This window comes from Asterias rubens, chromosome 22, assembly GCF_902459465.1.
Source record: "Asterias rubens chromosome 22, eAstRub1.3, whole genome shotgun sequence".
NCBI classification, from domain to species: Eukaryota; Metazoa; Echinodermata; class Asteroidea; order Forcipulatida; family Asteriidae; genus Asterias; species Asterias rubens.
The window spans coordinates 4,185,117-4,210,038 of record NC_047083.1 but is presented as its reverse complement, the minus strand read 5'-3'; the positions used below and the strand labels follow the sequence as shown (position 1 = coordinate 4,210,038).

The window sequence follows — 24,922 nt, the reverse complement described above, 5'->3', positions numbered from 1 at the left end:
AGAAATGAGTAAAAGTAATAATTTTTCGTCTCAGTTTTAGCATGTAAAAACGTATTAACCAGTTATGCTATGGTTTTGGTATAATATCATAACTGGTTAAGAGGATTTTACATGCTAAAATGATGAAAATGATGTTGTGACTTGTTTTACTCATTTCTCAAAAACTACACAACCTTAGTTAGTAATATTTGAAGGGAAGCTTTCCACTATCATTCTCTTCAAACCCTGTAAGTTTAATGTAAATCTGTGGACATTTTGAAAAAGTACCCGAATCCTTTAAAGGTATTGTATTGGATTTGCAGAGCTTACCAGATAGTCGTCGAAGACGGTGTTCTTGTTTGGTGTGTTCAATTCAAGCGTGTATAGGCCTCAAGAAACTATGACATTTTGGCTTAAAGGATGGACACCGTATAGAGGCCTAGTTGTCAACGACCAGTATTCCCACTTGGTGTGTCCCACCATGATCACACCATGCATCAAACAACAAAATCTGTGCATTTTTGTTTGCTCATCGGTCATCGAAGTTGCAAGAGATTAATATGATAGAAAAACACCCTTGTTGCACATTTTGTGTGCTTTCAGCCTGTCTAAAAAAGGGCTTTAGGCGTGCCTGAAGTTACCTGTTACTAGTTGAGTGAGAAATTACATCTTTCTCAAAAACTGCGTGAACTTCATAGGAATCTGTTTCGCACAATGTTCTAAAAATTATTCTGAGTAATTACCAATAGTGTCCAGTTAGTTGTGCGAGTCGGAAGAAAAGTTGTCCTTAAATGTTCTTGTATATAACCGACTTCATTTGGGCATAGCAAGTGCAAAATGAAAAACATAGCTATTATGTATCTTTAGAAATAAAACTGTGTCATTAGGTGCAATTGTCTCGCAACCAAAAAGTCTTAACCACAACCCCGACAGCCCAGACAGATTTCACACTACACAACTATTTCATGAGTCTCTTGGGTGATCAACACCATTAACGCCTTAAGTGCCAATTACGTCAAGGTCTTAGCAAGGCAGAGGTCTTCATAAAACAGCCGTATATCAACACTATACCAACAAAAACATACATGCGAACATTTTAGGTATAGAATATTTTAGTTTCGAAAACCATAAATTAATTGGGTCGATTATAGCGCTCTGAAGGTGGTCGCGTTTTTGAGATATATTGCCGAAAATCTGGAGCGAATAGAAACCCATAGGCCCCACACATGCAGGAAGAATAATCTTTTTATTAAAGGCACTGTACACTTTTGGTAATGTCAAAGACCAGTGATCTTGGTGTACCTCATCATGTATGCATAAAATAACAAACCTGTAAAAATTTGGGCTCAATTGGTCATCGAAGTTGCGAGAAAATGAGGAAAGAAAAAACACCCTTGTTTCTGTGTGCTTTCAGATACGAATAAAAGACATTCTAGCTAGTAGAAGTCTTTTTTAATATTTTAGTGAGAAATTACTTCTTTCTCGAAAACTACGTTCCTTTAGAAGGAGTCGTTTCCCACAATGTTTTATACTATCAACAACTCTCCAATGCTTGTTACCAAATTAGTTTTTAAGTTAATGTTTGTTTTGAGTAATTACCAAACGTATAACTCCCTTGCCTTGTATATGTTTTTACAAAGACCTAAAAACAAAACTACTTCGGAGTGAAATGTTTTCCTGAAAATGCTTTCTACTCCATCGAAAGCTGCTGTCTATTCGATAGTTTTTGCCATTATGCCGCATTAGTTTTACGAAACGTATATATCCCCTTCTAGAGAAGTGCTCCGGTGGTCCTCTAATCAAACCTCTTGGAAAAAAGGGGACGGATCATTTTGAAACACTTGCCACGTGGTCCGGCTGGACAAGCAATATCCGCAACGCTATGTTTGAACTCCGTTAATTTATGTTGTATCGATCATTTTTTGATATGAGGAGGCTACATTGAAAGTTAATACATCAGTTTTATTTTAAAAACTGTTGTAATTGTGCTTTTGTGGAAACAAAAGTTTCGCCGGGGAAAACGTTTGAAAAGGGGGAACGTTTAAGTTTTCTTCACACACCACGTAAAACCAGCCAATTGGAACATTCGTTTCTCACTATGTAGGAATTGAACAGCCAATAGAAACATTTGTTTTACGTTATGTAAAGTAGACAGTGTAGCCTATGTCTATAGTTTTCACCTCAGCTTGTTGAATGGATCCCCCGTGTACTGAGTGGTTAGGAGCCAGACTGCGTGTTTTCACGTGTGTGAAAGTTGGATTTTGTGTGTTTAGAAAATGACGGTGACTCGTGGTTGTGTAACGCTCTAAAACCGATGCCTTCTGCTTGCAAAGTAAGAAATTTCTGTGGTCTAAATATGTTGCAACTGTAATTTGTATTAGTATTAACATGTTGTTGTTTTTCTGAACGAAAGTGGGAAAATGTTGATTTTGTTTGGTCTCAATTGAAATTGTAATCAAGTGTTCTGTAAAACCCGCCAGCAACGAATCTCCTTTTGCTTGGTGGGTTGCGTGTGGTAAAATCGACAATTGACATGAAACATTTGTTTCATAAACATTAAAAGCATAAACTACGGGCTATGTCTACAGTTACAGCATGTACAGTCACTGGGTGCGTTCGTTCAGCTTCCCTGGGTCGACCCCAGTGTGTGGCGTTTTCTTTTCCCAGGACGAGTGTGTGCAGATAATTACCCACGTTCGTCTTGGTAAAAAAAAAAAACCAGGCACTGGGGTCGACCCAGGGGAGCTAAACGAACGCACCCTATGATTAAGAATGATAACATTGTTCTCCTGCCACCACATTTTCACTTTTTTTTTTTATAATTCTTAACCAACAGAAATGGATTTACGTAAATTTAGATACTACTATTTTGTTTCATAAGGAATGAAAAGTGTTCCTGTTAAAAAAAAGGGCAAACCCGGCTGCTGTTCTAAAGAGCTTTCAACAAGTAGAAGTAACACGACAATAACATTGGCAGCAGCTTATCTGCCAAAACAGTTACTGTGAGCACCTGCAATAGTTTTGATAAATCTGTTTTAAGGATTACTATACATGATTGGTGTAGCTGACAAAGTAGTCGCAGACAGTGCGCATTTAACAAACTGTGACAGTTTGGGCTAAATCAGACCAAATCAATTCGTCAAAATCAGACCCTTAGTTATAACACCATCTCAGACTGCTACCGTTACTCCTTGTATCCAAGAACCATACCAATCTGGAACCCACTCCCGCGCACAAGTTAAATGTGCCCCTGTCGCCAATTATACCCCAGTGGCGGCAGTTTGTGCAGTAAAGACAAGACAAGACAATCGACTTTGTAAAAATAATTGGGAGAAAATGTGAAAAACCATGCATAAACACATGTTTAGGCTTTAAAAATAACCCACGGCACACTCATCAAATGCCGTCAAGCCCTATGTTTTGCCGTGGTGCCCTCTGCAAAGAGTAAAATTACTGTGCCCCTACAAGAGCGAAAAGTTGAGGCCATGCATATTGTCCTTTTTTTGTTCTTCAAGTTTTCCAGATATGTTTTAATTTCAGAGGGAATTATTTCACAGAAAAAAGGTGACTCAAGTATGAACTTTAGAAACTGTGTAAGCTTTCAAACAAAAAATTAAGCAATGATATTTTTTATCCTTTGTTCTTTTCTATTGACAGAAGAAGACGAATGTAATGATGGTAAACACACTTGCAGTGAGAACGCGGTTTGTACGCAGACGCAACGTTCCTTCCGGTGTGCCTGCAAAAACGGCTTCAACAGACAAGGCAACTCGTGTGTAGGTAAGTCGGCTGCTTTTTTCTTTTCCCCCAGTTTAAACAGCCCTGGAATATTATCTTTGAAAAGGCAAGGCCATTTCCTTTTTTACAGGGCACTTAAAGCCATTGGACCCTTTCGGTAAACAGTATTGTCCAAGGCCCACACTTCGTATATCACAACTTATATATAAAATAACAAACCTGTGAAAATTTAGGCTCATCAAAGTTGGGAGAAAGTAGCGGGAAAACCCACCCTTGTATCTGCACGTTTCGCCGTGTCATGACATGCATTTAAAATAAATCCGCAATTCTCGATATCGAGAATTGGTATTGTTTTACTGTTTTCTCAAAAAGTAAAGCATTTCATGGAATAATATTTCAAGAGAAGTCTTTCACCGTTGCCTTCTGTAAACCCTGTAAGTTATTTGTAAATCTGTGAACTTTTTTTTTTCTGTACCGAAAGGGTCCAATGGCTTTAATAATAATAATAAATCTTATAAAGCGCTGGTATCTAGAAAAGACTATTCACTGCACTATAATACTTCCATTGGAAATCTTAAAAAGTCAATGGGGAACTTTTGAAGGGGCACCAAGGCCAAGACAGGGGCATCCCTGTGTGTAATTCCAGACCTCGATAAATCTGAAACATTGTACATGTCTAGAAAGGTTTTACTGTAACACCATGTAATGACTATCTCTTATGAGTTGGAGGTGGTTCCGAAAAGAACCGTTGGTTTCAACTCGACGTTTCGATTAGTATGCTCTGATCTTCTTCTGGAGAATTTCAACTGGACGTTTTGACCACCCCAACTCATTAGAGATAGTCATTACATGGTGTTATCGCAAACCTTTTCTTCATGTACATCGTATTTACACCATGCAAAGTTTCAATTCCTACTTAATTGTACATGTAGTTTACAATTTATTTCAAATTATTAGGGATTGAATGAGTGAGATTTGAACCATTGCCCTCCGGGGTTAACTTGCTGGCGCTCTACCAATCTAAAAAGCCTGTGGCTCAAGTGAAAGTTAGGGGAGACCAGACATTCTGATTGTCTACAGCTCCAAAGTAGTAATAATAATAATAATAATAATAATAAGCATTTATATAGCGCCATCTATCTAGAGAACTATTCCGAGGCGCTGGAGAGGAAAAGAAACCGAAACAAAGAAGTAGGAGAAAATCTGTCCAAGCCAGATGCAACTTTTCTCTAAATACATCACCACTGAATGAGATGAATTTGTTTTAACAGTTTTTTTTATCGAGTATGTGTTTTATTTACTTCCAAAAACAACAGTGTTTTTTTCCGATAGTTTATAATATAATTTTGCTTCTCTCTATGATATGTAATTTATTCTGTTTTGCAGACGTAGACGAATGCAGCAGTAAAAATGGCGGCTGCGTTCACACATGTACGAATGTACCAGGGAGTTTTTACTGCGGCTGCTACACAGGCTTCCTTTTACATCCTGAAGGAAAAGACTGTATTGGTAAGTGAACAAGAAATTTAAAACAAATTAAATGTTATAAATTTTGGTTTTACCCTTTTTATACCGATGTGTGTTAGCACTGTGTACCCAGTACTTTCCAAACTTCTGTGAAAAAAAAAACACAGGCATTTAACTTGGGTGGGATTCAAACCCACGACCGTTGCAATTCTAGAGTGTCTTACCAACTGGACCACCAATATTGCCAGGTAGCTAGAGGCATTTTGAACTTTATATTTTTAGCAGTGGGTACAACGATTAGCGATAGATTTCCTTCTATCTATTAATTCAAATATTTAAGGAATTTTATTGGCCCAATGACCAGGGCACTGCTGTAAAGAACATTGAGACGTTAAAGTTTCCGCTGTAAGAACTTGTTTTTATTATTTTCATTGTCTCACTGATAATAAATATATTTTTTAACGCGTAGATCAAGACGAGTGTGCATCGGGTCAACATGGCTGCCAACACGAATGCATCAACACCATCGGCAGTTACCAGTGTACGTGTCCACGGAACCACTTTCTAAACGAGGATGGACTCACCTGCTCAGGTAATGGAGTAGTCCAGTTTGTCAAGGGTTCTGATTGGTCAGTGCTTTGTTGCAACATACAGTAACACAGACATACATCGTGGCAACCAGGGGTGGATTTTACAGTTAAGACTAGTCTTATCTCGAGTTAGGACGAATTTCATAACTTAGAACTAGCCTTAAGATTTAAATGTCTCCTACAACTAGTCCTAAGTTTGGACTCATGAATATTCACGAAGCTGATTAGTCTTTTTTTTGCCAAACTAAAAATGAGTAGGGCACCTTCCAGTCCCCCAAAAAATTAACCTTTATAGAATTCGTTTGCGTTTAGTAACCTGCGGCCAATTTCACGAAACGATGGGATTAATCCTAACTCGAGTTAGGTCGAGTATTTCGTCCAAACTTAGGACAGGTTCAATGCGTCCTAACGTCTTCAAATACAGAGTTTAACTTGTCCTAAGTCCTAAGATTAATCCTACTAAGCTAGGAAAAGTTTGGTGAAAATCAACGGCAATTTATTTTATGCAAGATTTGTCTGTGCTGTGTTTTTTTTGCACTTACTTGCTGTATAAAATTGTGCCCAGTTGAACCATGATCCATGACTTATTTTGTTTATTTGTTAATTTGTTGATTATTGTGTTGACACCAATTCAATTGAGAATACTGGTCTTTGACAATAACCAAAGGAGTCCTGTGCCTTTCAAACAATCAAACGGTTCCAAAAACCAAAGGTTTACTTCACCTTTAAAGGCATTGGACGCTATTGGTAATTACTCATAATAATTATCATCATAAAACCTTACCTGGTGACGAGTAATGGGGAGAGGTTGATAGTGTAAAACATTGTGTGAAACAGCTCCCTCTGAAGTGACGTAGTTTTCGAGAAAGAAGTAATTTTCCACGAATTTGATTTCGAGACCTCAAGTTTGGAAGTTGAGGTCTCGAAATCAAGCATCAGAAAGCACACAATTTCGTGTGACAAGGGTGTTTTTTTCTTTCATTATTATCTCGCAACTTCGACGACCGATTGAGCTCAAATTTTCACAGGTTTGTTATTTTATGCATATGTTGAGATACACCAAGTGAGAAGGCTGGTCTTTGACAATTACCGATAGTGTCCAGTGTCTTTATGTTCTCTGTCCATTGCCTCTTGCAGATCATCCTGGTTGTGGGAATCCAAGCTTAGGATGTGGTCATTATTGCGTGGACATCGCTAACGATCTCTCCATTTGCCAGTGCCGGCCTGGCTTCATGCTTGGGGGCAATAAAAAGAATTGCATCCGTAAGTATTCTTAATTCATATAATGAGTTTGTAATTATAATACCTGTATACATAAACGACTTAAATCATGTGTAAAAAACTTCCCAGGCAGTTTCGCTTTTCGAACAACCTATTAGTCTTGAGCGTTTCACATTGCTGGCACTCCTGGGGTGATCGCTGCTGTTCACATGTCGGCCATCTCTTCGGAACGGCGTCCCACATCTGAAACATATCGATTTCGGAAACCATAGCCTTTCAACTTTTGGTTGTCTTGCATATAAGCAGAATTCTTGTTCTTTTTGCGTCAGGAGTGTCATGGCCTCTGTTGCCCTGGTTTTGGCCTTGGTGCCCTTCAAAAGTTTCACATCGACTTAAAGATTTTCCAAATGGAAGTGTATCAATGGCCTTGCCCTTCCAACATGTTTAAAGATGAAATTCCAGGCCTAAATTAAATATTCCAATTATTATTATCTATTTTGTTCTTCTTCTTTATTTTTGTTTACAAACAAAGCGAAATGCTCCCATGGTAACGGGGAATGCCAGCATATATGCGTAGACTCGCCAATAGGCCCTCTCTGCAGCTGTCACGAGAAGTACAATCTTCACACGGATGGAAAGACATGCGTAGGTAAGTACGCATGTAAATCAATTTGCTAAAAGGCACTGGACAAGTTTGTTAATTACTCTAATAGATAGTAGCATTAAAACTTACTCGGTAAGGAGCAAGTTTCTAAGAAAACCTATCTGACAGTGACATTTGTCAGATTCAAAAGTCGGGGGAAACTATTATCTTTTTCCATAGTCACATTACTTGAAAGTGAAACGGTTCTCAAAATGCTGTTTATTAACGAAAGCTTCTTTGCATCTAACCATGTAAGATTTCATTATTAATTTTCAGAGTGATAACCAAACGTATACCTTCCCTTTAAAGGTACTGGACACGATTAGTAATTATTGTTAGCACAAAAACTTACTTGGTAACGAGCAATGGAGAACTGTTGTAAGTATAAAACATTGTGAGAAACGCGTAGTTTTTGAGAAAGAAGTAATTTCTCACTGAAACATTTGAATCTGAGAAAGACTTCAGGCCTGAAGCCTTTCTCAGGCATCTGAAAGCACACAAAGTTGTGCAACAATGGTGTTTTTTCTTTCATTAGGGACTTTTCGTTTTCGGCGACGGATGGTTCTGCGACGGTTGTTCAGCTAAACGTCGTTTTCAGCACAACGAAGATTCATCCCAAGTACTGTCGTAGAAATTGAGGGACGACCGTCCTCAAAGCCGACGCATGCGCAGATGACGCCAAATGTCATATTTACCGTCGCAGAACCATCCGTCGTCGAAAATGAAAAGTCCCTGTTATTGTCATGCAACTTCGCTGACTAGTTGAGTCCAAACTTTTACAGGTTTGCTATTTTGACGGTGGGACATATAAAATGAGAATACTGGCCTTTGATTATTACCAAACGTGTCCAGTGCCTTTAACGTCTATGTGAAAATTATGATTTTGCTGAAATTAATTTTGATAGAAAGATCACCGGCAAACACTGCTTAGGTTTTACGTTCTTAGCAATAGGCTTTTATCACTTACCACCATCACTTGTCTTGTCTCCCGTGTGCAATAGTGAAAACGAGTAGGGAATACTTGTTAAACCAACCTAGGGGCAGACTAAATGGCCTTCCAAGTCACTGTCTTGGAGGGGTTTTTTTTCCCCCGAGACAAACTCACCATGAGTGTCGTAGCCAAGGTGGGCGGTGCTGGGCGGGCCTGCCCAGGACTCAGAATTTTTGCCCAGCACTCTGAGTAAAATACATTGTGCTGCCTATTAATAAGGAGTATCAAATGTCACAGAGAAAGAACACAGTCAAAGGGCCATTCAACTTGATTGCATGGCCCCATAGTTCACACAGTTTGAAAACCTGGCCCCACTTTTAGACATAATGGCCCCAAAATGAAACATGAATAATTTAACATCTGTTTATAATTATCTTTTAAGTAAAAGTATTTTTATGTTGATTTTAATCCAAACGCTTTGGTATGGAGTGGCGTACGTGGATGTACATGACTATTCTCTATCAGGTATATCAAGTTTCATGTATAACAAAATAACCGTCTTTCACCCAATTCTTTCTACAACTATTTGTTTTGAATCTTTCAATTTATACTTGTTTATGAAGTTGTAAAATGTCTCAATTCTGCCATGATGAACTTTGTTATAATCTAATCCTATCTTTTTTCGTCTCTTCATAAAAGTGTTATACTGTCGGTCGTTTTACCTTGTAATACTCTTTTCTCTCGTAATCGTCGCTCTTTTTCTTCTCTCTTTCGAAGTTAACAGATGATGAACTAAGTGAACATGTTTGACTCGCATGCTTTAAGTTCGCACCTTTGTGTCTGTTAATATTGTACCTGCATGCTAAAATCGTTGGAGTGCTATTGTGTTTGAAAGTTTAGTTGTTTAAGTTTTTGAAATCAGTTTTTTGTTATGCCATTTGTAATAACACCTCAGGGCTGTCAATTTTCAGAAGGACATTTCAGATTGTGTTGCTGTCTTGTTAATATGACCGATTTGAGAATGTTCCTAAAACAGTTTCTAAAATTACCTTTGATGGGGACCTTTAAGGAAAGCAACAAAGTTTTTGAAATCCGTATCACCACTAATTTGTTGCCCTTCCATTTCTTGCAAGTTTTGCCTTTTTGTCTTGGATTGTACGTTCAACTTGTGTACATTTTAGCACAAGCATAAATTGTCCTAGAACAGCCCCTTTTGAAACAGGGTTTTTGATCTGGCTTAGGTTTTAGAATGTTTTAGAATGCTGACAGAACAGTGAAATGACAAGCTTAAAACTTAGTCGGCTGGCTATTCATCAGTAGCTAAAAAAAGTTAAGGGCAAACCCCTACATTGCTTCCAAGTCTTCTTCCTAAACCATGTCTACCCATCTGCGCCCTTCCCATTCAAGCCTCAATATGACTATTTATGGCACACAATTGAATATGTATGGCCTAAACATGAATATTGATGGCACACAGACATGAATATGTATGACCTAAACATGCATATTGTGCATACAGATATGACGTAATTATGAATATAGCACACATTTGAATATGTATGACCCTAATATGCATACTGATGGCACACAGACAAGAATATGTATGACCTTAATATGAATAGATGCGGAAATGACCTTAATATGAATATTAATTCATGAATATGTATGACCTAAGTATGAATATGTATGAGACGATATATCAGTCAGAATAGATGATGCTTTGTACCTAGAAACATGCGGCTTGAATAATGGTGGGTGTGATCGAGTTTGTCTGGACACGCCCACTGGAGTCCGGTGTAGCTGCCCCGACGGATTCGAACTGCAGACTGACGGGAGGACGTGCAGAGGTAAATATGAATATTCATAAAAAATCTTCATTCTTGCTCGCAAAATCTCCTCACTCCTTTTCCAGCCACCTCCATAGGCAAAGGGTCTCTCAGCTTAATAATAATATACTATATACTTGGTTTACGGAAAAACCATGTGTGCATCTACTTGCCAGAGTTTGCTCTTTAGAGATCTGTATTGCCATATATTCTACTACCGTAGAGTAGATTTATAATACTGAAGTCTTATATAGCGCTTATATCATTACCGACAAGGTACTCTAGGCCCTTCACAGTTTATACATTTTTTCCAGAATGATATATGGTTGTTGATGTAATGAATTCTGAGACATAAATATGTAGCACCTTATAATGGGTTTACAAGGTGCTACGGCGCATTCAGCAGCAACTGCCAGGAACAGCGGGGCAAACCCCTTCTCTTAGCGATAAGTGCTGCTGGGAACTTTGACGTGCATTATACAACACACAGGACCAAGGGCTTTTCGTCCCCTCCAAAGGACAAAGCAATAATGGTTTTGTCGTGCGTGGAAGGATACTAGTGTTCATGACTCTCGAACCCCCCACTCTGTTGATTAGAAACACCAGAGCTTGAGTCTGGTGGTCGGGTCTTAACCTCTTAAGACATGACACGCATTTCAGTTTGCATCTCCTGAACTCTGGAATTCACTCCCCATTAGTAATAAAGAACTTGCTCCTCTCAAGAACAGTTTGAGTCTATTTTGAAGACTTATCTTTTTGTGAAATAACTTATATTTTTTATTGTATGAATGTTGTGGTTCTGTCTGTGTTTTTAGAAATTTTTGTTTTCAACAGTCCTAGGTTTCTTTCTCTTGACTTTCCAAAAGTCATAATCAGTTATCATAATAATTTCTAAATAGATATAAAGGATTTGGGTACTTTTTCAAAATGTCCATAGATTTACATTAAACTTACAGGGTTTCAAGATAATGATAGAAGAAAGCTTCCCTTCAAGTTTTACTTACTGAGGTGCTGTAGTTTTTGAGAAATTAGTAAAAAAATGTCATGAAAATACGTTTGTAAATTATTAAAATAATTTTCGTCTCATGAGACGAAAATTATTTCCATGACATTGTTTTACTCATTTTCCAAAAACTACAGCACCTCAGCATGTAATATTTTCAGGGAAGCTTTCTTCTATCATTATCTTCAAACTGTGTAAGTTTAGTGTAAATCTATGAACATTGTGTTTTTTGTCCTACAAAAGTTTACATAGATCGACCCTTTAAAGTGTACTATGTTATTGTGTCTACTTTTAGATATTGACGAATGTGAGATAAGCAATGGGGGCTGCGAGTACAGATGCACCAATACCATCGGTGACTTTGAGTGTAGCTGTCCTGGTGGTTACAAGCTGCTACGGGACGGCCAGTCTTGCATTGGTAAGTTCAGATGTGATTAAGTGTGCGTCTGTGTACTAAAAAGGATTTGGGTACTTTTTGTTACTCAAAACACAATGTCCACAGATTTACCTTAAAATATACACCATTTGAAGATAAAGATAGTAGAAAGTGTACCTTAAAAAATTAGTTGCTGGGGTACTGTAGTGTTTGAGAAATGAGTAAAACAATGTCATGAAAATACGTTTTTACACATGCTAAAATAATTTTCGTCTCATGATCACTGAGACGAAAATTATTTTCATGACATTGTTTTACTCATTTCTCAAAAACTACAGCACCTCAGCAACTAATATTTTCAGGGAAGCTTTCTACAATCATTATCTTCCAACGGTGTAAGTTTAGTGTAAATCTGTAGCAATGTGTTTTTTGTCCTACAAAAAGTACATAGACCCTTTAAGGCCATTGGTCTCGATTTCAGCCAAGGGTCTGGGTACTTTTTGTTAGACACAAAACACATTGTCCACAGATTTACATTAAACTCACACAATTTGAAGATAATGATGGTAGAAAGCTTCCCTTTAAATATTGCTGGCTGAGGTGCTGTAGTTTTAGCATGTAAAATGTACTTTTGTGACATTTGTTTACTAATTTCTCAAAAACTACAGCAACCTAGCAAGTAATATTAAGCTTTCTACTATCATAATCTTTAAAAAGTGTAAGCTTAATGTGTGGTAATTGTGTTTTGTGTTACAAAAAGTACCCAAATCCTTTAAAGGAACATTACAGAACTGGTAAGAGAAAAAAATCGTGAAGGCCACAGATTTACACGAAACTTACAGGATCTAACAATGATGATAGTAGAAAACATCCCTTGAAATATTTCTGCCTGAAATTTCCTAATTTGATGCGAAATTAAATAAAACTAATTTCCTGTTCGGAAGTTATCCCTCAGTGAGTGTTGTTTTTTTTTTTGTTTTTTTTTAAATTACATCGATGTCGTGCAAAATGTGTAGACTTTTTTTCACAATTTTCTCGTGACCCAGATGGCCGATCAATCTCAAACTTCTACAAGTTTGTCAGTTTATGTATAATGGTGGATTAAAAGTGCTTATACTGCCAGCAACTGTTTTGTTAGCAAAAACCAATTCTGTAATTTTCATTTAAGATGAGTTGTCAATATTGCTGTTGTTATTTGTGTTGTGATGTATCAAATGTTGCTTAGCAACTACGATTGATTCAGAGTTAAGATGAATCTTAGCTCTTTGTGATAGGTCTGCTTTGTCATGGGTTCATGCTTAGTATTTGTGCTTGGCTTTGGTCGACTGTGTTGGGTTCCCTGATGAGTGCAAGGTATGCATGTTCTTATCTGCAAATTGAAAATGTTGTACTGCAAGTTTAAAAATGTTGTATGCAATTTGAAAATGTTTTATGCAAATTTGAAATTGTTGTCTGCAAGTTGAAAATGTTGTCTGCAACTTAAAAATTTTTGTCTGCAAGTTGAAAAATGTCTGCAAATTTAAAATGTTGTCTGCAACTTGAAAATGTTGTCTGCAAGTTGAAGATGTTGTCTGCAAGTTGGAAATGTTGTCAGCAACTTGAAAATGTTGTCTACATAAGACATAGTAACTTTATTACACTCCAAAAAGAAAAAAAAAATAAATTGCTCGCACAGATTTAACAACCACACAAATATAAAAAAAACTATCAAAAGGCAGATACAAACATTGCTTAGAAACAGTTAATGCAGAAGAATTTAATCTATACACAACTTGTCTGCATGTTGAAAATGCTTTTAAAGGTTCTTTTATGTCAGATTTAGATGAGTGTGCTGTAAACGCTACTTGTGACCACACATGTCTAAACTTCCCTGGAGGATTTCACTGCTTATGTGATGCCGGGTACCAGGCATATGGAATCACTCACTGTGGCGGTGAGTAATTTTTATTTGTATTTTTTATTTTATTTCATACCGCATCCAAACAGCGCAAGCGCAAATAACAGGATGGATACAAATATGTGATCATCCACCACCAATGGGCTGTAAAGTTGACACTTTCACTGTTATGGGATTAATGCATTTTTTGAGAGAGTGTGTAATCAGCTTCAAAATGATACCATCCACATTTAAATCAGATATTTCTTGACAAAGTTATGATTTCTCAAAGCCACATATTTTTTTATTCAGATTTCTCAAAGTTTTCTTGAAAACCCAAACAATTTAATAGGCTCTGCAATGTGCAAGTGCGACTTTACTGCCTATTGGTGGTGGATGGTCACATATTTGACATAATTAAAGGCGCTGGACACTCAAAATAATTGTTAGCATGGTAAAGAGCAATGAAGAGCTGTTGATAGTATGCAACATTGTGAGAAAGGGCTCCCTCTGAAGCTAAATCGAAGCTGCTGTGGTTCGAAACCAAGTCAGTTTTGATGCCATTAATTTTAAGAGTGATTACCAAGTGTATACCTTTGTGCTTGGGTTCTCGTGTTATAGTTAGCGCCAGTTTTTCCTTTCTAATACCGATAAACAACTTCTATGAGTCTGGACCATTGTAGACTATGGTCGATAATTGCTGTCGCGGTGATAGCCTTAGACTCTCTCGTAATCTCCCGATACTGCTGCGCTGCGCGAGGCTGCTGCTCTCCTGACTACTGCTCTTGCAGTCGTGAGACCAGGGGCCAATTTCATAGAGCTGCTTAAGCAAAAAATTTGCTTAAGCCTGAAAATAGCTTGTTTATTTTACACAAGTTACTGGCCGAAATTTCATTCCATATACATTGCTTTTGACTGGTATTTAGCTGTTGTTTACTTAGCATAACATTTGAGTGGAGTCTTGGCCTGTAATCTGGTTTTACTAAGCAAGGATTTTTTTGCTTAAGCAAATATTGTTGCTTAAGCAGCTCTTTGAAATTGAGCCCAGTAGTCTCGCGCAGAGCAGCAGACTTGCAAGATAGTTGCAAAGACTTGAAGACAGCTGCGAGAGAGCAAAACAACTTGTCTAAGACCATGGCTGTTTGAGAGTTGCGGTCTCAAATTAACGCAGACGTAATTTTCTCCTGATACTAGATGTGGATGAATGTTCGATCGATGCCGGCGGTTGTCAACACACCTGTAGGAATATTCCTGGATCCTACGTGTGTGAATGCAGGCCTGGATTCCGTCTACATCACAACAAGAAAGACTGCATTGGTGAGACAAAATCATAAGCTAGACCTGATGGACATACCCACTGGGTATCCATTCACTTTAAATGTAAACACCATTGGTAACTAATGCTAAAAGAAATTCTACCATTTACATGTAAAATACCATATGGTACAACACTACCATTGGACTTACCATTGGGTACCATTCACTTTGAATGAAAATACCATGGGTAAGAAATGGTAAAATAATTCTACCATACAATTACAATACCTTTATATAGATACACCATTGAGAAACCACTGCAATTCTCAAAAGTGCTTTACAAGTAGGTCTGAAAACACTCAAGGAGATGGTGACGTTTTTCATCTGGAATTCCTCTTCTAAATTGGGGAAAATGTACTCTCTTAAAGATAGGTATTTTGATGGGGGTCGAGAAAGTTACAAGCTTTCATTTGAGCCATTGCTCAAACAAGTCCGACAATTATTAGTAGCAGTGAAATAAAGTGCTCAAAATTAGTTTTTGTCGGGTACCCGACAATATATCACATGACCAATTCTTATGTGTTTCATAAGAAACGTTTTAAATTTTTGTCATGGTTCCTGACCATTAAAAGTAAAAGTTGAACTTTTTTTGGTTACAGCGGGTGATACTCTTTGAAATACCATTCACTCAAAAATCTCTGTTTTTTAATGTTTGGGGCAAAAAATCTGACATGCAAAAGAGTGAAAAACACCATTCTTAACATTTCAAGTTGTCCCTCATATGGCTCTTTAAAAAGAGTGGTGGATATTTCACTCTTTAAGAGGGGTTCACTCCAGGACAGAGTGAAAACAAATTCCAAAAGATACAAACTTCAATCTTAAAGAGTGGAAGACCACTTGAAAAACAGTTGTCCCTCATATGGCTCTTCAAAGAGTCCTTTTTCACTCTGTTGCATTTAGAGAGTATGACTTTTTTTTTTTTTTAACTCATGGGTTTGAAATTTGGAATTTGGGTTTGTCTTATTCACAATTTAAGCAGAGAGCTCCCGATGCCTGCCACTGCGACCGCCGGCTAGAGTTGTCCTGTCCTGCAGCCGTAATAGAGACGAAGAGACTTGTTCCCTAAGGTGTGAGTCTAATTACCATTTTACATCATCGGGTAGACTAGCCTACACATACCGATGCGGAGACAGTACGCACTATCGGTGGACGGACGGAGTGAATGCAACAGAGCTGCCGTCCCAGGAAGAAGAAACGCTGCCGAGCTGCTCTGGTAAGTTTAAAAAGATCCCTTTCAGGGGATCATCAAGTTTGTGGGGAAAAATGACAAGACCAAAGGGTCTCAAACTTATTTACTGGCCCAGATTTGATCTAACAAGACTAGAAAATAGCTGGAAATCTATATACACCAATATGTGTTAGCACTACTCGGTACTTACCCGAGCTCTGTGAAAGAAAACAAATTGAATAAAAACTGCCGTTAATTTGAAGAGTGATGACCAAAAGTGTACCTTTCCCTTTCAACAATTGTTCACCCATTTTTGAGAATTTTGAGAATAATTTCACTTTGAAGTTATGTGGTTATGGAAAATCATCTATGTTTTTGTCCCCTCATCAAAACTATCCAAATCTGCTGTACTTTCTAACCAAGTAACTTCTTATTGTCATTAATTTTAAAGGCAGTGGACACTATTGGTAATTAGTCAAAATAATTATTAGCATAAAACCTTTCTTGGTAACGAATAACGGGGAGAGGTTGATGGTATGAAACATTGTGAGAAAGGGCTCCCTCTGAAGTAATGTAGTTTTCGAGAAAGAAGTAAATTTCCACGAAATTTGATTTTGAGACCTCGGATTTAGAATTTGAGGTCTCGAAATCAAGCATCTGAATTATCTCGCAACTTCGACGATCGATTGAGCTCAAATTTTAACAGGTTTTTTATTTTATGCATATATTCTGAGATACACTAACTGCTCAGGCTAGTCTTTGACAATTACCAATAGTGTCAAGTGTCTTTAATAGTGATTACCAAATGTAAACCTTCAATATTTGTTCTCCCATTATTCTTGCCGGTTCAGCCTCCGTCAACGCCCCGACCTACCACCACAAAGCTCGGTTTACCTTTACGGTGGAGGACTGCCAGCTACGTCGGTTCAACCGCTCCGAATCCGTGGTAACGGATTTTCTAAGTAAGAAGTTATCAGGTATACCACATACAGCAACTTGCTTTTTATTTTTCTGAATGTTTGCTAATCCCTGGTTCCGCAAAATACATCGGATCTCTCGCATGAAATATGGGAATTGCACATTTGCATGGAGCACTAACACTACACATGGGCAACAGTAGGCCTGGAACCTCATCTTTGAGAGGCTGGAATCTCATCTTTGAGAGGCTGGAATCTCATCTTTGAGAGGCTGGAATCTCATCTTTGAGAGGCTGGAATCTCATCTTTGAGAGGCTGGAATCTCATCTTTGAGAGGCTGGAATCTCATCTTTGAGAGGCTGGAATCTCATCTTTGAGAGGCTGGAATCTCATCTTTGAGAGGCTGGAATCTCATCTTTGAGAGGCTGGAATCTCATCTTTGAGAGGCTGGAATCTCATCTTTGAGAGGCTGGAATCTCATCTTTGAGAGGCTGGAATCTCATCTTTGAGAGGCTGGAATCTCCTCTTTGAGAGGCTGGAATCTCATCTTTGAGAGGCTGGAATCTCATCTTTGAGAGGCTGGAATCTCATCTTTGAGAGGCTGGAATCTCCTCTTTGAGAGGCTGGAATCTCATCTTTGAGAGGCTGGAATCTCATCTTTGAGAGGCTGGAATCTCATCTTTGAGAGGCTGGAATCTCATCTTTGAGAGGCTGGAATCTCATCTTTGAGAGGCTGGAATCTCATCTTTGAGAGGCTGGAATCTCATCTTTGAGAGGCTGGAATCTCATCTTTGAGAGGCTGGAATCTCATCTTTGAGAGGCTGGAATCTCATCTTTGAGAGGCTGGAATCTCATCTTTGAGAGGCTGGAATCTCATCTTTGAGAGGCTGGAATCTCCTCTTTGAGAGGCTGGAATCTCATCTTTGAGAGGCTGGAATCTCATCTTTGAGAGGCTGGAATCTCATCTTTGAGAGGCTGGAATCTCCTCTTTGAGAGGCTGGAATCTCATCTTTGAGAGGCTGGAATCTCATCTTTGAGAGGCTGGAATCTCATCTTTGAGAGGCTGGAATCTCATCTTTGAGAGGCTGGAATCTCATCTTTGAGAGGCTGGAATCTCATCTTTGAGAGGCTGGAATCTCATCTTTGAGAGGCTGGAATCTCATCTTTGAGAGGCTGGAATCTCATCTTTGAGAGGCTGGAATCTCATCTTTGAGAGGCTGGAATCTCATCTTTGAGAGGCTGGAATCTCATCTTTGAGAGGCTGGAATCTCATCTTTGAGAGGCTGGAATCTCATCTTTGAGAGGCTGGAATCTCATCTTTGAGAGGCTGGAATCTCATCTTTGAGAGGCTGGAATCTCATCTTTGAGAGGCTGGAATCTCATCTTTGAGAGCCTGGAATCTCATCTTTGAGAGGGCAAGGCCATTTTCATTTTGCAAAGGGCATTGCCATTATGTAAATTTTTGAGGGGGCACCAAGGCCAAGACCAGTGGCAACGGAGGCTTGCGTGTTTGTACTGTTAGCATATTTTATGTGGAAGGCATATACATGTACATGTACTACGATGCTTGTCTGTCCTGTTTATCAAACCTTTGCTTATTTTGAAGTTTTAACTATTGCATGGCTGTCTCCCATTAACATGTTCCTTTTGTTCCTGTATCGGTGACTTTGGTCAACTGCACTCATACCCCCTCTCCTTACCGTAGGTGACTTTAGTCGACTGCACTCATACATGTACCCCCTCTTCCTTACCATTGGTGACTTTAGTCCACTGCACTCATCCCCCCTCTTCTTTACCATAGGTGACTTTAGTCCACTGCAATCATACCCCCTCTTCTTTACCATTGGTGACTTTAGTCAACTGCACTCATACCCCCTCTTCCTTACCATTGGTGCCTTTAGTCCACTGCACTCATACCCCCTCGTCCTTACCATTGGTGCCTTTAGTCCACTGCACTCATACCCCCTCTTCCTTACCATAGGCGACTTTAGTCCACTGCACTCATACCCCCTCTTCCTTACCGCAGGTGACTTTAGGCCACGGCACTCATCCCCCCTCTTCTTTACCATAGCTGATGCTAGTACAAAGCACTCATCCCCTCTTCTTCATCATAGGTGACGCTAGTACAAAGCACTCATACCCCCTCTTTCTTACCAGAGGTGACTTTAGTCCACTGCAGTCATACCCCCTCTTCCTTCACTGCACTCACACCCTCTTCTTTTACCATTGGCGACTTTAGCCGACCAAGCTTACACAAACAAAAAAAACCAAGCCTTAGCACAATGGTCATTTGTAGTAAAGCTGTAGTTCTCAAACCTCGACTTTGGCTCAAGCTCCATGCGTCGTCTGAACCACCACTGCATGCAAAATACACGCTGCTCCAAATAGTACAGGCCTGAAGGTCCAGCTGCGTTTCCTCTGTGTACGCAGCGCACAGAACCCAAGCCCAGAGTCGGAGCCCAAGCCGGGGTTTGAGAAAGCCCCCCCAGGTTCACTCTCCATTCCCAAGCTTACCGTCAGTGGAAGAAAAATATTGGATCAATCCAATGATGGGCAAATAAAATTAGGTTGCTACCAAGAAATCTCTCAAAATTTGAGTCGAAAGCTCCGAAATGCTAAACACCTACGGAGCACCATATGACTGTGTACAAAGTAGTGTTTCAGATTACAGATCTCACTGAGGATAGAAAGACAAAGAACTTTGACAATTGTAGACCGATCTCACTGATTTTTTTATTATATGAAAGGGAAGAACTTTTATATAATTACTTATTTTGCTGTCAAATATGTATTCAAAAAGATAATGGAGTTTGTTGAAGAATGTGTGTTTCACGCTTTAGTGGTCAAACAATGTGGTCACCTAGGGCCCAATTTCAAGGAATCGGCGCTTACAGAAGCAGGGAATTCCGCGCTGTAATCATGAATTAGCGGGACTTTGGGCTTGTGCGCATGCATATTCCACATTCCTAGGCATTCTACTCTTACAAGTCTAGCACAGAAATTCGGTGAATTGGTACCGTGAATTAGTAGAGCCATGAAATTGGGCCCCGTTTTTTTTGTTCAAACAATTCAGTAGCAAAAAGAGTTATCTATTTCAAATTTCTCTCCTTTCAAAAAAAAATTTGGGTAGAAATTGACGGAGATGGATGCAGTGGGTTGTGTGAGGTGAACTTTGTTAATCTGACATGCCAGAGTGACAGCAACCGCCGTGGGAAACGCCGCACACGAGTTCTTGGTAACTCACTCATCACGGCCGACTTTGAGATCGCCGTCAGACCGGAACCACCAACTTGTAAGTGTACACAAAAACTCAAAGAACCATAAAAGCAGATTTTGTAGCTTTTTCAGTGCCTTTTGCGTTATGAACCTAAAATGACCAACTGACGATTTCACCAAACTCTTCCTAACTCTTCCTAACTTGGGATTAACCAAGTAAAAACTTACATGTACTTAAAAGTGCAGCAGCTTTCGATAGTATGAAGCATTTTGAGATATAATTTAAAAACTGTTTATCCATTTCTATATTCTTGACTTTTCCTCCCTGAAGCCGATTGCGATGTGGATTGTGTGACGGCCAAGACCAAAAAGAAAATGAGGAAGACGATAAACAGACTCAAGTATGCCATTAACCGGGAAAACTTAGTGGTGACCTTTAACGAGAACACAGAGTACCAGGTCACCAGGAGGTCATTCCGAACGACCTCTGAAGTGGAGACGGCGTGCCAACCCGGCCATCTCATGGTTAATAATAAATGTGGTGAGTTAACATTTTTGTAGTTTTTGTTGCTCTCATTTACTCATTGTTGTGCGCAATGCCGTCGTTGATGTTGTTGCCCAAAATGTGGCAGAGGGTGCCCAAAATCTGAAAGGGACACGTTGCCTTGGATCGGTCGAGTTGCCCCATGAAAAGTGTTTGGAACTGTTTGTTATGAAATTGATATGGTTAGAAAGATGTTTTAAAAGTAGAGTATAATGATCCACACAAAACATGCTTCGAAATTGCATGGTTTTTCCTTTTACTTTGTGGACTATAATACGGTCGGCCATTTTATAGAGTCAAAAACTTGACTCCACAAAATGGCGGAGCTGTAATGGGGAGCTGTTAATAGTATAAAACAATGTGAGAAACGGCTCCCTCTGAAGTAACCTTTCGAGAAAGAAGTAATTTTCCACGAATTTGATTTCGAGACCTCAGATTTAGAATTTGAGGTCTCGAAATCAAGCATCTGAAACCACACAACCTCGTGTGACAAGGGTGTTTTTTTCTTTCATTATTATCTCCCAACTTCGACGACCGATTGGGCGCAAATTTTCACAGGTTTGTTATTTTATGCATAGTTTGTGATACACCAACTGTGAAGACTAGTCTTTGACAATAACCAAAGGTGTCCAGTGTCTTTAAAGGTGAACTTCAGGCCTGAAAGTTAGTGCCCCTTGACTTTTGGATGCATAAAACAGATAGACATCAAGCTTGGCACTGAATGAGTCTTTGTGTTTGTGTTTTCTTGGCACAGTTGCTTGTAGCATCGGGACTTACCACGACACGTTTACTTCTCACTGTGCCCCGTGTCCGCCTGGCACGTATCAAGACGAAGAGGGCCAACTAGACTGTCACAAATGCCCGCAAGTGGACAATACCGGGATTTCTGGTGGATCTGATATATCCCACTGTGGAGGTGAGTCTCGCAGCAGTTCCAGTTCACACAAAGTTCTACGGTCAACATTCCTTCCAATATGCTTCACCTAGACTACGGAACTCTCTTCCCAACAATCTCAAAGACTGTGCCACGCTAGAACAATTTAAATCTAAACTTAAAACCATCTTTTTATCACAGAAGCGCTTAGAGACTTTATTTTGTAATATGCACTATATAAGAACTTCTTCTTATTATTATTATTATCCAATCACATAAAGCGCTTTGGAAACCGTGCTGTTGTTTTCTATATTTTAAATGGTCGCTTTTTTTAGGTATCGCTGAAGTCTTTTTAAGGTATGGTGGATGAGTACTGTTTGGTTTAGGTGTGTACACACATATTTACCCAAACCTTATAGTGTTGTAGCATTGTGTCCGCCATATCTCAAAAAGGCTTATGCAGGATGAATTATCCTGAATGATAAAATCCTTTGAGATAAAAACTGATATCTTTTTACGTAGCCACATTACTCCGAAGTGAAATGTTTCTCAAAATGCTTTTTAGTAAAAGCGGTTGCAAAATTTGTATTGCCATTAAATTTAAGAGTGATTACCAAACATATACCTTCCCTTTAAAGACAGTGGACACTATTGGTAATTGTCAAAGACAAGTCTTCTCACTTCGTGTATATCAACATCTGCATAAAATAAAAAATCTGTGAAAATTTGAGCTCGATTGGTCGTCGGAGTTGCGAGATAACTATGAAAGAAAAAAACACCTTTGTCACATGAAGTTGTGTGCTTTTAGATGCTTGATTTCGAGACCTGAAATTCTAAACTTGAGGTCTGAAAATCAAATTCGTGGAAAATTGCTTCTTTCTCAAAACTTATGTCACTTCAGAGGGAGCAGTTTCTCACAATGTTTTACACTATCAACCTCTCCCCATTACTCGTTACAAAGTGATTTTTTTTTGCTGAAAATTATTTGGAGTAATTACCAATAGTGTCCACTGCCTTTAAAGCCACTGGACACGTTTGGTATTTACTCAAATTATGTATCAGCATAAAAATTTACTTGGTAACAAGCAGCGAAGAAGTGATGCTAGTATAAAACATTGTTAGAAATGACTCTCTCTGAAGTAACCTTGATTTTGAAAAAGAGGTAATTTGTCACATTATAATCTGAGAAAGACTTTTGATCTAAAGACTTTCTCAGGCATCTGAGAGCACATTTTTGTGCAACAAGGGTGTTTTGTCTCTACTATTTTCTTGCAACTTCGATAACCAATTGATGAACAATTTTCACAGATTTGTTTATTTATGCATATGTCGGGATACACGTAGTGAGAAGACTGGTCTTTGACAATTACCAATAGTGTCCAGTGCCTAGTGTGAGGTTTTCTTAACATAAACATGTTTATTTTGATCATCATATTTTTAATTTCCAAAGTTTCTCCTTTTCCCATGTTAAGATAATGGATTGATAGGCTTTCGAGTCACAGTGGTTAGGTTCACTTTGATTAATCCTGGCCATCTTAGAACGGGCTTGTCCTGCGGTCTGTTTTTTTAGTTCTCCTGCTTTGATTTGTCAGTGTTCTGTTTCAAATCCATCATTGGTTTACAATTGTTCTAGGTGTCAAATGTTTTTTTAAGTTTACATTCATTGTTTCTTATACTGTTGTATTTTTCTCAGTAATATTATTATTATTATTATGGTTTATTGACTAACTGCACTGGCGGCCAAGCAGGACGAAAAAGTACATACAAGTAAAAATAGTTTGTTTAAAAAAAATATAAAATATATATATAAATATGTAACTATTTTTAAACTAATTGCAAGAACAACCCAAAAGCACATTTAAAATCTTGAATCAACACTGGTGGTCAGGCAGTCCAAAAAGAACGTATTACAAGTAAAACTGGAACATAATAGAACAAAATTTTACATATATAATTTGAAAAACTACAAGATTACAAACCACAATAAAACCACAAAAGCAATTACAAAAAGCAAGCAAGCACTAAAAAGATTAAATACAAAAAAAAACATAAATTCACAGCAAATGTTGTATTTTGTTGTACTGTTTGTTGAAATAATAATAATTTGTTTTTTAATCTCCTCAAGGACAATGCAACCCTGGCGAGTATTCCCTGGACGGGTTCTCTCCATGTCAGCCATGTCCTGTAGGCACATACCAAGCTGAGGCCGGGAGGACGCATTGTATGTCATGCGGGGGCGGTATACAAACCCGATCATCCGGCTCAACGTCGTTTGCTGATTGCCAAGCGAAGGGTGAGTGATTTTCTCAGCTCTTTTTTTTTTTTTTTTTTTTATTATTTATTTTTTTTTTTTCTAGATGTCTTGCACATTCAAGAAAAAATAGTGGTCAGTTTAGCCCTAACTTTTTGCAGACCCCTGATGTAATAAGGGTAAGGATATAAGTCCTAATGAGAAACAAGACATCGTGGGAGTGTCGTGGCTGAGCGGTTAAGAGCAATGAATTCAAACTCTGGAGCTTCTGATCAGCAGAGCGTGGGTTCGAATCCCCAGCCGTGACACTTGTGTCCTTAAGCAAGACACATAACCATTGCTTCGTCCTTCGGATGGGACGTAAAGCCGTCGGTCCCATGTGTTGTGTAAGTGCATGTAAAAGAACCCAGCGCACTTATCGAAAAGAGAAGGGGTTCGCCCCGGTGTTCCTGGCTGGATTGGCAGCATATTGCGTCACAGCACCTTGTAAACCATTACATGGTGCTTAAGGATTAGGTCTTACATGTACACATGTATATCTCAAAATTTGCCCCACTCCTTGCAGTTATAATACCTGGCGCTTTATATCCTTTGGCAAAAGGCGCATTATAAATACGGTTATTATTATTATTATTAAGACATAACAGGCCAATAGGGGTGACATTCTAAATTTTGTAAATTTTTAATTTGACCAGTACATATCTTCTGATTGCTTCAGGAGAGTTCTGATGAAGACAATTAGAGCATCAAAAAGTTGGGTTGTCAGACCACTGGTTCTTCTCTGAACCACCACTGCTTATAAAAGATTTGATGTAAGGTGTCGCTGCAAACCTCACTGAATTGTATGCCCACTACGCAAAGTTTCAAATGCTACTACGTAAAAATAGTGACGACTCGGTCTTCAGAGGGCATTTAAAACAGGTTCGTTGCCATGCTGTAAAGGAATGAGCCGGTTTAAAACCGGCCTACTCTTTCTTTCCGATTG

The 24,922-nt window shown here is 38.7% G+C and overlaps 1 protein-coding gene across 4 annotated transcripts in view; it reads left to right on the top strand.

Annotated features, from left to right (window-relative positions):
- LOC117305329 (signal peptide, CUB and EGF-like domain-containing protein 2) overlaps positions 1-24,922 on the top strand; it is a 36,687-nt gene that overhangs the window by 4,816 nt on the left and 6,949 nt on the right. Inside the window, exons 2-17 of one of the 4 annotated variants that reach the window (XM_033790191.1) lie at positions 3,637-3,759; positions 5,104-5,226; positions 5,654-5,776; positions 6,912-7,037; positions 7,528-7,644; positions 9,059-9,094; positions 10,300-10,416; positions 11,694-11,816; positions 13,597-13,707; positions 14,845-14,967; positions 15,944-16,180; positions 16,987-17,112; positions 20,183-20,344; positions 20,600-20,809; positions 21,567-21,728; positions 23,812-23,979. In XM_033790191.1, the coding sequence (XP_033646082.1) occupies positions 3,637-3,759; positions 5,104-5,226; positions 5,654-5,776; positions 6,912-7,037; positions 7,528-7,644; positions 9,059-9,094; positions 10,300-10,416; positions 11,694-11,816; positions 13,597-13,707; positions 14,845-14,967; positions 15,944-16,180; positions 16,987-17,112; positions 20,183-20,344; positions 20,600-20,809; positions 21,567-21,728; positions 23,812-23,979 (2,187 nt within the window). Of the gene's footprint in view, positions 1-3,636; positions 3,760-5,103; positions 5,227-5,653; positions 5,777-6,911; positions 7,038-7,527; positions 7,645-9,058; positions 9,095-10,299; positions 10,417-11,693; positions 11,817-13,590; positions 13,708-14,844; positions 14,968-15,943; positions 16,181-16,986; positions 17,113-20,182; positions 20,345-20,599; positions 20,810-21,566; positions 21,729-23,811; positions 23,980-24,922 lie in introns of all 4 variants that reach the window. The other 3 variants (XM_033790190.1, XM_033790192.1, XM_033790189.1) reach the window with 3 other exon arrangements.